This window comes from Camelus ferus, chromosome 25 (genome assembly GCF_009834535.1).
Source record: "Camelus ferus isolate YT-003-E chromosome 25, BCGSAC_Cfer_1.0, whole genome shotgun sequence".
Lineage (NCBI taxonomy): Eukaryota > Metazoa > Chordata > Mammalia > Artiodactyla > Camelidae > Camelus > Camelus ferus.
In genome coordinates this window covers 7,083,629-7,097,221 of record NC_045720.1, presented here as the reverse complement: position 1 = coordinate 7,097,221, position 13,593 = coordinate 7,083,629, and the positions used below count along the sequence as shown (strand labels likewise).

Sequence of the window (13,593 nt, the reverse complement as noted above, 5' to 3'; positions counted from 1 at the left end):
CTAATTTTTATCAGCCAAATCTTAAATGCCAAAGAAAAAGAGATGTTTAATATTAAAGAAATGCACATTTTTATTGAAAAGAAAAACACCTCAGGAATTCTTGTGCAAAGAAAATTTATCCCATGAATAATCTCCACTATAAGTCTATGTGGCTCATGTTGGATTTTCTTAGAGTGACATCACCTACCATCTACAAATTACAAGGACCAGGTGAGGACTAATCTCATTTGAAATTTAGCAGACACCCAAGAGCTAGGTCCTTACTGAATCTGCATCCCAATTTGGGTAAGTGAGCATAGCTTCCAAGAACACGGAAGCCTGGTTGGAGGAATTGGGAGTGATCCTGAGAGTGGGTTGGATGGGGTGGCTGGAACACCCCCGTTTGAGAAACGAATCTGTCCTATGCAAGCCCCAGAGGGCAAGTCTCAGCTCTGTGCTTGGAAGTCACAGAGAAGGAGACATGGGCCCAATGTAAGGAAGCTCTTGCTGGCAGTCAGAATTATCCAGCACGGGTGTGACCTGCTTCAATAAAAGTTAAGAATAATAATCATATCTAATTCTATGACCTAGCTTAAGCAACTCTTCCCTGTATTTTCATGGAAACTCTGAGATGCAAAGAGGCTGAGAAATCAGTCCGAAAAAATGGAAGCCCAAATCCTGGCTCATTCCACTCTGCCTTGTCCTCAGGGAGGCCTCCAGGCAGAGCTCGAATGAACCCTATTGGAGTGCCACATTGGCAAGGGGACCAAATAGAGCCGAAAGATCGCCTCTCTAGTCCCTGGTAACTCCAAGTTCAGGGATAAGGGAGGGTGCGCCAAAGATTAGTCAACCTTTGGTGAAGAAATCCACGCAAGTGCTTAAAGTGAATTTCTCTTGCGTGTTTCAGTGTGGGAGAAAAAGGAAACCTGAATTTACCAAACCACTAATGTTTGCTAAATCTTATCATTAGCATTTAATGAGCACTTACCAGGCCTTATGCTAGGTGCTTCACTGCCATATCTTATTTAATCCTCAGAGCAAACCTATGAGATGTTATTTCCCCATTTTAGAGATAAGATAGCTGAGGCTCATAGAGGTTACATTATTTGCTCAATGTCTTACCAGTTAATGAACTGCAGACCAGGATTGCAAACCAAGGTTAGTCTGACACCTGAGCCATCTCTCCTCACCCCAAGCCCGGTCAGCCTGCCTCCCCAAAATCAGAAGGTAGAAGAGATGCTTTACTGATAACAGCTTCAATTTTAACTTTGAAAGTGAGTCAGACTGTGATCAAAGCAGGTAGATTCAAATGCTATGATTGCCTATAATCTCGTTAACATGGTACGTATTTTGTATAGATAGAATTGTGGGACATAATGCTGCCCGTGATTATTAGATTGACTTGGGTCACTGATTTATAAAGACCTTTGATCCAAAGCAACTGCAGTGAAAACCTTGCACAGCTGGGAATCACGGATGGCGAGAATGGTCAGCTGTGTAGCTCTGCACATACACATATGCATGTGTTCGTATATACATAGGTATATATCTATTTTCAAACTGTGACTCAATATTTAAGTATTCCTACTGCCATTTTTGTAAGCAACTAAAAATGCATATGAAGAAATGTCTTGGAATTTCCCAACAGAGGAAGAATAGCGCTTGGGCAATCTGTCATGTTTTACAGCGTTCCTCATTTTTCTCATGATTTGTGTAGCGTGGAACGTGTTTATTCAAAGTGAACGGTTTTCATTGCTCAGATTCCCTGTTTATAGCCTTTTTGCCTTAAAGCAATAAATCATCAGTAAAGTGACTTACTGGATTTGATGAGTTTTCTTGTAGATTCACTTATGAGGAAATGATGGAACATTGAACACACTCAATAAATGTGCGGATGGTGGAAATTAGGTCCCGGATATTTTATATATGGCAATAAAAATAGCTGAAAGTTTGGAAATGCACCAAGAAATATGATTTCTGGCATTCAGAAAAGACCAGGGGTACACCATGTGTCCAAGCTGGAAGTCATCTCACGTAAATCTAAAATGAACATTTTGGCATTCATTCATTCACTCACTTACTCATTTACTCAGTGCCTTTATATATCCCCAGCTACCCTGTGGGTACCTAGAGGTCAGGGACCTTGAGTGCATCCTCTGAGCCCAGCACATGTAAGGGAATGGGGAGCAGGGGTTTGATGGATGGAGAGATGGGTAGATAGAGTAACTGTTGCCAGCTGCCTTAGGAACCAAAAGGAATAAAATGAAGTATAAGGGAGGTTGCATCATACAATGGGAACAGTTCTGACCATGGGAGTCAAGAGGGTCTTTATATACTTTATTCTTTACTGGAATTCCTCACTTACCCTATCTATGCCTCTGTTTCCTCAGCTGTGAAATGCAAAAAACCAAATGATTGTATTTTCCTTACTGAGGGTGATGACGTGATGACGAGAATGCATATGGCAGGCAGAGTTTTAGACTAGAGCTTGGCACATGGTGAGCACTTAGCAAACATGTCTATTATTAGCTGAGTCTCAGTTTCCTCAAGAGCCAGGGATAATCCACAAGGCTATAGTAAGAATTCAACTCAATATATTTTGTGTCTGTATATTTTACTGATTTAGTCAGATAGTAAATATAAAGAACAAATGTCACCAATAGTTGAATGCTTTTGTACTTTAATCATAGGCCGCTTGATCCCTTGATTTTTTATCTTTATCTTTTCATATTATGCTGTAATTTGATTAAACACCCAGTTTCTTTAAGGCAGGAAGGATGACATGCTTTTCTGTGTCTCCCAAATCCAGCACAAAGCATGGCACACACTCAACTACTTGAACAGATATGCAGATGACTGAGTAAATGAAGTGAATGACACATTCAATACCTTTCGGCTAAGTCCACCTCATCCAAATGCCCCCCCAAAGCACATTATGCTGTTATAATAAACTGCAGGAGAGAATCGATTCCAATACAAAAATGATTGTCACATGAATTATTTCCAAGAACACATCCATCCTGGAGCATCCTTCTTTTTCAAAATTGAAAGTTAGATTGTGGAGTCCAATGGATGCCTCAGATGAAGGTGAATGTGTAGACTTGGGGAGAAATTTCTGATGCTATCATGTGGTTGAAGTTTTGGGAAAATGGGATTCAGGGAAAATGGCCAAAGCATTTGATTATAAAAGTAAGAAAGCAGATAGCAGAGAAGCCATGCTCTCTTCCGCCCCAACTATGAAATAAAAACGCCAAAGTGTCCTCTGTGTTCAGAGGTCCAGGTTCCAGCCACAGCTGGGTTCTTTCCAACATAGAACTGAGCAAAAATGATTCCTAAAGAGATGAAAAAGCCAGCACCAAGCCCCTGTACAGTTTCATATATTACATTCTGTAAAGAATGCTTCCAGATCTCTGTGCTAAATCTTGTTTTTCACACAACGCTAACAAAAGTGGGTTTCTTGGTCCAGCCCATAAAGAGGAAGATGCTGAAGTCAGGCTAATTGATAGCGATGAGAACAATGTCCTCCTGCCAGCAGAGACAGAACTAAGAAGCCATAGAAAATGTGGTAAAAGCAGGTCACCTGAGCCCTGGTGGGACTATTTAATGGAGGGACATATACCCCCTCAGGCAATAAAAGGCTTAAATTCCTCCACGTTGTCGGTCCCAGGAACTAACCAGTGTTCTAGGATCCCAAGACATCAGCAGGTGGTTGCATAGCTCTGTGCTTGGCCACTGGTTGGATTCATTTACTTATTATTTACTATTTATTTATTACTGAAGTACAGGTGATATAAAATGTGTTCATTTCTAGTGTACAGCATAGAGATTCATTTATACCTATATATTTATATATTCCTTTTCACATTCTTTTTATTTCCCCCTGGTAACCATAAGTTTGTTTTCTGTGTCTGTGAGTCTGTTTCTGTTTTGTAAGTTTGTACGTGCCTTTTTTTTTTTTAAGATTCCATTTATAAGTGATATATGGTATTTTTCTTTCTCTCTCTGGCTCACTTCCCTTAGAATGACGATCTCCAGGTCCATTCATGTTGCTGCAAATGGCATTTTATTCTTTTTTATGGCTGAGTAGAATTCCATTGTGTGTGTGTGTGTGTTTATACATACACTACATCTTTATCCAGTCATCTGCTGATGGACATTTAAGTTGCTTCCATGTCTTGGCTATTGTAAATAGTGCTGCTATGAACATTGGGGTGCAGGTGTCTTTTCAAATTAGAGTTTCCTCTGGATGTAGGCCCAGGAGTGGGATTGTTGGATCATAGTGTAAGTCTATTTTTAACTTTTTTAAGGAATCTCCATACTGTTCTCCATAGTAGCTGCACCAAACTACATTCCCACCAACAGTGTAGGAGGGTTCCCTTCTCTCCACACCCTCTCCCGCATTTATCATTTATGGATTTTTAATGATTCAGCTATGTGTTACAAAAGGCAGCAGGGATGTGTTCCATTTTAGAAATAGCTGGACAAACCATTTCTTCTCTGCAAGACTTCGCTTCCTCATCTATAGAGCAAGGATAACGCATCCTCACAGGTAAAGATAAAAAGGGAAAAGAAACTATAATATATGTTAAATAGAACTATTATTCCATCTCTGCAGGGTGCCCCTGTCATGAGGTCACATAGTCAGTGCTTCCTGGGGAAGGCTGGCCATTCAGGAAACATTTCTCAGGGCGGAGATGAGGAAGGGCTTTTCCTGCAACAGTCTGGCTGTCAATAGATTTAATTGCAAAGGACATAGAAATTCACTTGCTACAACTACATCAATTGCCAGGAGCCATGTGTATGTGGGGGAGGGGCGGGAGTAGTATGAACCCTGTCACAGTTGATTGGACAGCAAATGGACCCCTGAATCAAGCTGAGCCAATGCAATTCTTCCTCTTTAGAGACACAAGACCTGATTGGTTCCAGATCCAAGAACCAGAAGGGTAAGTAGCCTTTGGGTCGGGACCACCGACTTGTGCTTTGGAGAAGCGGGGAAATCTGATCTTAGAAAGAAGGAGGCTGATCTGCTCCCTGGGTTTCCTCCCTAATCCCATCTCCAATCCCATAAGGCCAAGCTTCCCCTTTTGCCCTTGAATTCCATTTGGAACACAGTTGAAGGGTTTCCTCGCAGCCTGAGAAGCCCAAGATGGATTTAGGCCACATTTAGGGGCCAATGAATGACCAATAGTGAGACTGTGAGAAAGGGAATGAGGAAGGTGGCAGACGGGGGTCTTAGTTGTTCCTGCATCGCTTGCACATGGTTGATGCTGGTGCACACTTGGTCTCTCAGCTGCCACTAAAACCCAAGGGTTCGGGGATCGAAACCAAAACAAGCAGCTAGGAGAACAGAAATAGATCCCCAGCTGGCACAACAGCCTCTGGGCATGGCTTCTCTAAATAGCATCCCGTCCATGCAAACACCTGCAGCAGTTCATCGCCCTCAGTGGAAGCCTGAGCTCCACAGAGCCCACTACAGCAGATCCGGGGGGTCTCTGTGCCACGTATGCACCCACAGCTAGGATGATTACTTGCTGGCCCTTCTATGCCTGCCTTTCCTTTTATTTCAGACCCTCACACAGATCCCGACACAGAAAAGCACTTACTGTGAATGTAGAAATAAGGATGAGCCTGCCTGCTTCTCCTGCATCTAAAGCAGGGCTCCTTAACCTGGGGTCCTTGGGACCAGAGATCCACGGGTTAACGCAGGGGCCGTGTGCTTGGATGCGGCGAGGGCATGCATCTTTGTTCTTATTAACCTCTAATTGCAGCTTAGCATTTCGTCCTATCTAAACATGGGCCACAAACCCTAATCTCACCAGCTGACGTCACGTATAGTTTTCTTATCACCGTTGCGGCAGTTACCTCGAGACGCTGTTATGCTGTCACGCTCAGCGCTACCTTGAAGTTATACTGAAACCTGCCCCTGCACTACTATTTAACGTATGAATAAAGAAGCACGTGCTATATGTCACATAGTTGTACCGTTTGGATAATTATTGTAAATGATCTCTTTTGCAGTATTATGTGTTGTATTTTATGCATTTAACACTCTTCCCGCCTCCCTTCCTGCTGTGCGAGGCACATGTGATCACCCTGCTCACCCTTCCCTGCCGTCAGCTCCTCCTCCGTATCCCAAACCTCTCCCTCAGACATCAGGGTCAGTGAGCTCGCAGATCCCCTCGCTCCCTTGCAGCATGGTGATGCAGACTGCAGAAGTCTTTACAGCCAATCACACACTCTAACCAACTCCTCAAGGTAAGCAAAAGAAAACCAAAAAAATGAAGCGATGTGATAGCTAGGCGGCGGGTCTTAAGTGTGGGCTGCAGTTAGCAACTTGCTTCAAAAGGAGTCTGGAAAAGCAGAAAAAGTAACTTGACAATGGAGACACCTGGCAAACACTACCTCAGCCAGGGGCTCAAGGTCAACCACATCCTTAAAAAACCACGTCAACCCATCACGCTGATAGCACAAGGCAATAAGAATGACACTGAGCCTCTGTGGTCTTCATGCCGAAAACTCAGAACCCCAATTGAACCGTGAGAAAAACATCCACACAAACCTCAGAGGAGGGCCATTCTACAAAACGCCTCCCCAGGGCTTCTCAAACCTGCCAAGGTCGTCAAAAGCAAGGAACATCTGAGAAACTGTTCTAGACCATAGGAAGCTAAGGAGCCAGGAGACCAAATATAACACGGTACGTGGATGGGATCCTGGGGCAGAAAAAGGACAACGGGGAAAAACCAGTGAAATCCCAAGAAAGTATGGAGCTTAGTCAATGGTAATGCAGCAATGCTGACTTCTTAGTTGTGACCAATGTGCCACAGAAACACGATGCCAATAATAATAGGGGAAACTAGGTGTAAGGTATACGGAAACTCTCTGTACTATCTTTGCTATTGTTTTGTAAATTTTAAACTAATCTTAAAGAAAGACAGGAAGTTATACTGAAACCTATTGTGTTTACATTTTTTTTTTTTAAGTACAAAAGCAGAAAGCATGGCTGTGGTTGTCAACCGGTGGACTTTCCACATGCTTTTCTATAATGGAAATAAAATACAAAAAAAGATATTTTCTTCTAAATTATAGGCTGAAAAGCCTTGTCCCTTCGTCACTGTATTATTCAGCTACCGAGCACTTGAAACGGAACTGGTCTGAATTGAGATGCGCTGTGATGTGAAATATGTACTGGATTTTTTAGTAGGAAGATGAAAAGAATGCAAAATAACAATAATTATCATACTGATTCTATGTTGAAAAGGTAATATTTTGGATATGCTGGGTTAAATGTATGATAAAAATTAGTCCCACGTGTTTCTTTCCACCTTTATTGATGTGGCTACTTCAAAACTGAGAGCTGCATCTGTGGTTCGCAGTACATTTTTGTCGGACAGCGATGCTCTAAAGCAAAGAATTCCAAAGGTGAGGGGCTTGTGGCAGGAGGCCCCCCCGGCAAGGTAGGACCCATCCCAGTGGACCATCTCTCAGGTAGAGGAAAAAGACACAAACCACTGCAAAGTTACAAATTTATTGGTCTGGAAATAAATACAAATATCTCATTAAGAAACTCCTCTGGAAAGACTTGTACACAATGGATTCTTGTTCTGATTCAGCCACTCCTGTCTCCCAGGTGGTAGGTGGCAGGTAAACTGAGTCAGGACCCCTCGAGGTACCTAGAAGGCTTGACTACATCCTCCCAGTGACCACTAGACCCCAGCGGCTGATTCACAATGTTCCATTCTCTCAACTCAAACTTCCTATAAGGAGATCCATGGTTAGCCAAAATGAAAATCAAAAGGCAGAGTAGTACAGGAACTTGACAGCAACGCTGACGTTGCCCAGAAATGTCAGTGGTGCCACCCCATCCAGCGGAAGGTTAGAGGGGCCAGGAAGAGGGAAAGGCAGGAGAGGGAAGGAAATCCCATGGACTCCACATCCCAGAGTCCTTACATCTTCCAGGCCACTGCTCCCCATGCGAATCCCCACCCCACCAAGAGCAAACAGTTCTATCTGAAGATCCGGGAAGGTCACTAAGTCAGAAACGTTTGGCCGTCAAGTTCAGACTCAACCCCGGTTGCCAAAGATTGGAAGCTGGATTTAACTCAATTGGACATGATTTCTGGGAACCAGATGGGATCAAGCGAAATCACGACTGCTTTGGATTCCATCACAACCACAAGGAATCCTTTACATCTAATCACCAAAACGCCACCCACCCCGATGCCCCTGCCCCCGCTGCACAGAGCTGCATCCCCGCCAGGCACAGCTGTTTGCAATCTTTCCCTCCACGTCAAGGAAAGCAACTGCGAATCTCAGTGATCTTCTCCATGAATGAAAGAATCACTCATTCATGTTTTGGGGGTGGGATGTAGGGGCCGTGGAGGAGGCAGGCAGGCAGCAGAGCCAAAGCCTTAAACCACGATGCCAAACGTCTGCCAAGACCATTTCTTTGAAAAACTGGGAGATGTGGTTGCCTGCTTTTATTGTCCTTAAAAAAAAAAAAAAGCCAGAAAAACAGGCTTGTAGGTTTCAACAATAAAAAATGTATATATGCACAAATGTTAAAAATCTATTTCTTCAAGTGAACTACGTAGGTTTGCTTTTCCAAACTCTCTCGGGCCTCTGCACAAATCCCACCTCACTCCCCCACTTCCTGTTTGGCCTGGTTAAATGAGCTTCCCGCAGTTCGCTGCTCTCCCCCTCCCCAAATCAGAAAAGGGGTTGGTTTCCAGAAACTGAGTCTGTTTCATCTTTCCTTGGAGAGGAGACAGGAAGTAGGTGGGCTGGGCTTCCAATCAAATGTCCCTTCGAACCAGGATGCTCAGGTCAGTCTAAGCTTGGATTTACGAAGTGTTTACTGCTGCATTTCTTGTTTTTGGCAGTTTGGCGTCTCGGAGGGAAGGTAAGAGAGTGGCCACTAGGCCCCTCGTTAGTGGAAACAGAACAATGAGATGCTTCTTTCCCTCTGGTCCAGCCCATCCCTCCCTCGGCCAAAAGGGTGCCCTCCACAAACCCAATCTAACTTTGTTGTCACCAGAGCTCACTTGTCCAAAATAAGCTTTGGATTAATACCGAGTTACGTGCGGTCGGCAGGCAGGGGTGGGGAGGGGCCGGAGGAGGGACAGCTACGGCGACTGATCCCAGAGTCCAGGGGGCGGCCATCCCCGCAGTGCAGGCCGCCTAGCAGGACACTTCTGTGGAGTTGGGCCCGGCGCTGTTCCCAGTGCCGCCCGAGTTGGGGATGATGTCCAGGCGGGTACCCTCGCTGGTGTGGGAGCGGCTGCGGGTGCCCTCGCTGGTGTGGGAGCGGCTGCGGGCGCCCTCCAGGGATGTGACGCTGGAGCCTGAGGCCGTACGGGACCTCATCAAGCGGGTCATGCTGGCCGAGGGCACTGGGGAGAGGAGAGAGAGGCCGGTGAGGGACGGGAGAACACTGGAGGCACCTGCACGCCGGCAATGGTGACTGCTGCATGCCCGACCTGGCCGGACACATTTGTTCCTGTCCATCCTCGTGGTGATCCAGCTGTCGGGCTCCCCATCACTTCTGTATCCGCTCCCAGAGGTGGAAAGCGAGGTGCAGATGGGGTAAGGACTTTCTGCAACCCCACAGCGGCTAGAACCCACAGCTGGGTCTGAATCCCAGCTCTGTTACTTGCTTAATAGCTGTGTGACTTTGGGAGTGTCCCTCTGGCCCCACCTGTAAAATGAGAATCCTAACACTGACCCCCTGGTGTCAGCACCCGAATGTGTGCCCACCACCCAGTACGGTCAGCAGTCCTAGAGCATGGAGGATGTTAAGGGTCAGCCAGGCTAATCCCTGCAGATCACAGGCCAGAAACCCCGGCCACACAGAAGTGTCAGCTGTCACCTCTTCCCTTGAGAAGCCTGTGAGCTCCCAGGAATGCTCCATGGCATTGTCCAGTCCAAAGGACTTCAAATGCCCTTGAACACAGCAGGTGGCTAGTAAGGTGGAATAAAGAGAAAAATCCCCCCCAACTGTCCTGGGTTGAATAGCATCTCCACCCTCCCCCCCAAACTCATGTCCACTGGAACCACAGACTGTAACCTTATTTGGAAATAGGGTCTTTGCTGACCTATTTAGTTAAGATGAGGTCATCCTGGGTTAGGGTGGGCACCAATGCAATGGCTGGTTTCCTCATAAGAAGAGGAGACAGACACACACCCAGAAGAAGCCAGGTGAAGACAGGGCAGAGACCAGAGTGACGCAGCTACAAGCCAAGGAACACCAAGGGCTGTCGGCAACCATAGAAGCTGGGGTGAGGCAAGGAAGGATTTTTCTAGAACCTCCAGAGGTGTATGCCCCTGCCTACACCTTGATTTAGCCTTGAGAACTGTAGTTCTGTGAGAGAATACATTTCCGCTGTTTTAAGCCACTCAGTTGGTGGGGATTTGTTACGGCGGCCACAGGAAGCTACTGCACCACCCAGGTGAAGCATCACTGCCAAGGCCATGTTGAAAAACGGACGTCACGCACTGAGGCAGCTACATGGAAGCGTTACATTATTTGCTCAGTGAGCATATGTGTCGGCTTTCTTCAGCAGACACCCACAAACAGAATTAATTCTTGCCGTATGGACTCCCTTTCTTAAAGAGCTAGTTATTAGATGTAGAAAAAATCGGGATCGAGTCCACCTCTGTTGCTCAGATATTTTTTCTGAGCCCCTATTTCTTGAGCCCCGATCTGGTGTCTAACCGACCTTGCAGGGTGACTACAGCATGCTGTCGCAGATGCTAAGGGCTCCACCACAGGGAGCAGGCATTCAGTAAACGGCCACTCTCCTTGTCTTTGGTTGATGCCTGAAGGACAACAGCTCTGCCTGTTGTCTTTCCTACAACCTGCAGGACGCTGCTGATGGGGGGAAAAATACAAGGCCTGCCTTCCACCTCTTTTCTCCCCAGAATGCACTTTCAAAGCAGAAATCCAAGCCCAGGGCAGGTCCAAGACAAACGAGTCACAATTCATGCCTGCCAGGTGAACGATGGCTTTCTCTGGTTACCACCTTCGCCCACACACTTCCCCAGAGAGAAAGAGGCTTGAAAGGCAGGAGCCCCACAGGCAGAAGTTTCCTGTTGGAAGAGGGCAGTTTGGGACACGGATCTTGCCCGAAGCATGTAAATCAGGCTTGCAGGCTCTCAGCCGCACTAGAAGTCAAACGCCTGAGGCCAATCTTAAGACTGCGGTCAGTTTACTAAACATAACATGACTATTTTAAACGAGCAAACACTTGGAAGTCTCAGAGAAAACAAAAATGGAAGTGGTTAGATGTTCAGACTTCCTACTTAAGATGGGCACATGAATTATAACTCCAGGCAGGAGGCAGAAAGAGCCAAAGGAACCACATCAGGGCCAGAACCGTGGCCGACACCACCGTGTAGCAGCGGCGGCTGCCGCCCAACAGGGCGCTTAAACTGGGTGTTGTCTGTCCTGGTCATGGGACTGCAGCTCTGAAAAGGGCTGCATGTGTCTATGAATAAACTATAACCATAACGGAAGAGGCTTCAAGTTCTCTAATAGTGCTTCTTTTTATCTTTCAATTCCCAGTCTAATGATTTAGCAAAGACATGCCCTGTCTTGAATATAAAGCTACTTTATCACCCACCTACTCAGAGCTTCACAGTTTCCAAAGAACTTTCACACATCCCCACTCTGCTCCTTGCTTAATATCTCAAAGTTTCAGTTTCATCATTTGTAAAATGAGGTTAAGAGTCTCTCATAGGATTATTGTGAAGATTAAATGAGCAAAACACAAAGGATTTATTAATCTTTCACCATTACCACCATCATCACCGCCATCACTGCCACCACCATCATCACCACCATCACTGCCACCACCATCATCACCACCACCACCACCATCATCACCACTACGAGGGGAAATCTCTTAGAAAGCATGTAATCAAAATTAAAAAGATTTTCGTGGTTTCACTGTTTGTTGCCTTCTTGGTGTTTAAAAGGACAGTCCTCACCTAAACCTTACAACAATTCCCTGGTGTGAAACAGCTTCTGCTCAGCCATGGAGGGAGAAGGAGCCACTATGCTGTGAGGAGATACCGGAACCTCTGCACTGCTGCCCACCCTTCATGCACCTAAACCCTTCTTCCCTGACCTGCTCAATTTGCAAAAAGCTGAAGCTGGCCAAGGTGAGACAGAATACTCATCCGAACCTGGTTCCAATCCCCATACCTGCCCCTCGACCCACCGCCTGCTGGGAAAGGCCGTACTCACTGTAGCCCATGCCCTGCACGAAGTACTTGAAGGCCTCGGCAAGCTTGGCTGGCTGCAAGAAAGAAAAGGGAACACGCAGTCAGTCACTGCAGGTCCAGACCACGCGTGGCCACGTGGAGCTGTGCCCGAGGTCACCTTCATTAAAGAGCTTGGCCCAAGACAGAAAGCCATCATGGGTTGATAGGACCAAGAAAAAAAGTAAAGAAAGACTATGGGATAATTCTGGAGACTAAAATTAGCTTTGGCCAGGAAGAAAAGGTTCAAATTCATTTCATAGCTGGGGGACCTTACCCAAGTTACAGGACCAGTCTGAGTAACAGGTCCACAAAGTGTCATCAAATGTCATAGTGAGGTGGGGGGTGAGCAGGCAGTGAAGGAAAAGGGGTCACAGGCCCCAGAGGCCCAGGCCCTCCACCTGGGGAGTGGGGACAGGTGTGACTCACCTGAGAGATCTGTGGGAGGCCGCCGCAATCTGCCATCTGGGAGAGAGAAAAGGTGGTTAACGTCAAATGCCTTGGCGGGGAGATCCCAGCTCCATGGACCAGCTCCCCATGGGCATCCACTCTGCCCACTGCCCTGCCCCGGCCAGGCCCTGTTGAGGGGGCGTGGCCATATTACAGGCGGGGAAACGCCCACCCCACCTAGCAAGGCTGCTCTGATTACTGTCTGTCTTGGCATTGAACTCAGTCTTCTCGGCAACTGATACTTGCAGCTTATGATAGACCAGGCGCTGTGATAGGCCCTGTAGATGGTTTCAATCCATTCCCCAAGAATGCTGGAAGGTTCTTATTTTAGAGGCAGAAACTGGGCCAGGGAGAACTTGAGGAATTTGTGAAGTTCTGTCCAGGGTCTCTCTGGCCAGAGAACATTCACTGCATGAGGCCCTGTATACACCATCTGTTCAAAGACCCCTTAGAAGAAAACTGCTAGATTCAAGGCTACAGGTCTGATGGGGTTGGCCACCCTTGGTAAATGCTGCAACTTCCGAAGTTCCTACTAAATCACCAAACCCAAAGCCATTACTGCTTAAAGCCATTCCAGGCAGGTGTGAATATCAAAGCCCAGGGCCCCGGAGCACTTGGGCAGCAGGGTGTGGATGGGGTGAGGATGAAGGAAAAGAACTGGGAGGTCTTGGTGAGGGTGGGTGAGGCTGTGGCCATCCTACAGCCCAGTCTCAAGACTAAATCCCAGAGGCCAGCCTCAAGGTCAGCTAACCTGGGGCAGTCCTCAGCCCCACGAGAATGCAGAGACAAGATACTGGAATTGAACTCCGGGGGCCCATTCAGCAGGGCTGGGGGTGCAGGGGGGAGAGTCTGTTTAGAATCAGGCCCCGCCCACACAATTCCTGTCCATCTCTTTCAGAGTGCTGT

At 46.6% G+C, this 13,593-nt stretch overlaps 1 protein-coding gene across 1 annotated transcript in view; it reads right to left on the bottom strand.

Annotated features, from left to right (window-relative positions):
* Window positions 1-7,488: 7,488 nt before the first annotated feature.
* NDRG1 (N-myc downstream regulated 1) overlaps window positions 7,489-13,593 on the bottom strand; it is a 48,549-nt gene continuing 42,444 nt past the window's right edge. The window contains exons 14-16 of the mRNA XM_032468012.1: window positions 12,667-12,702; window positions 12,224-12,275; window positions 7,489-9,368 (exon numbers count right to left, since the gene is read on the bottom strand). Coding sequence (XP_032323903.1) covers window positions 9,157-9,368; window positions 12,224-12,275; window positions 12,667-12,702 — 300 coding nt within the window. The 3' untranslated portion in view covers window positions 7,489-9,156. The remainder of the gene's footprint in view (window positions 9,369-12,223; window positions 12,276-12,666; window positions 12,703-13,593) is intronic.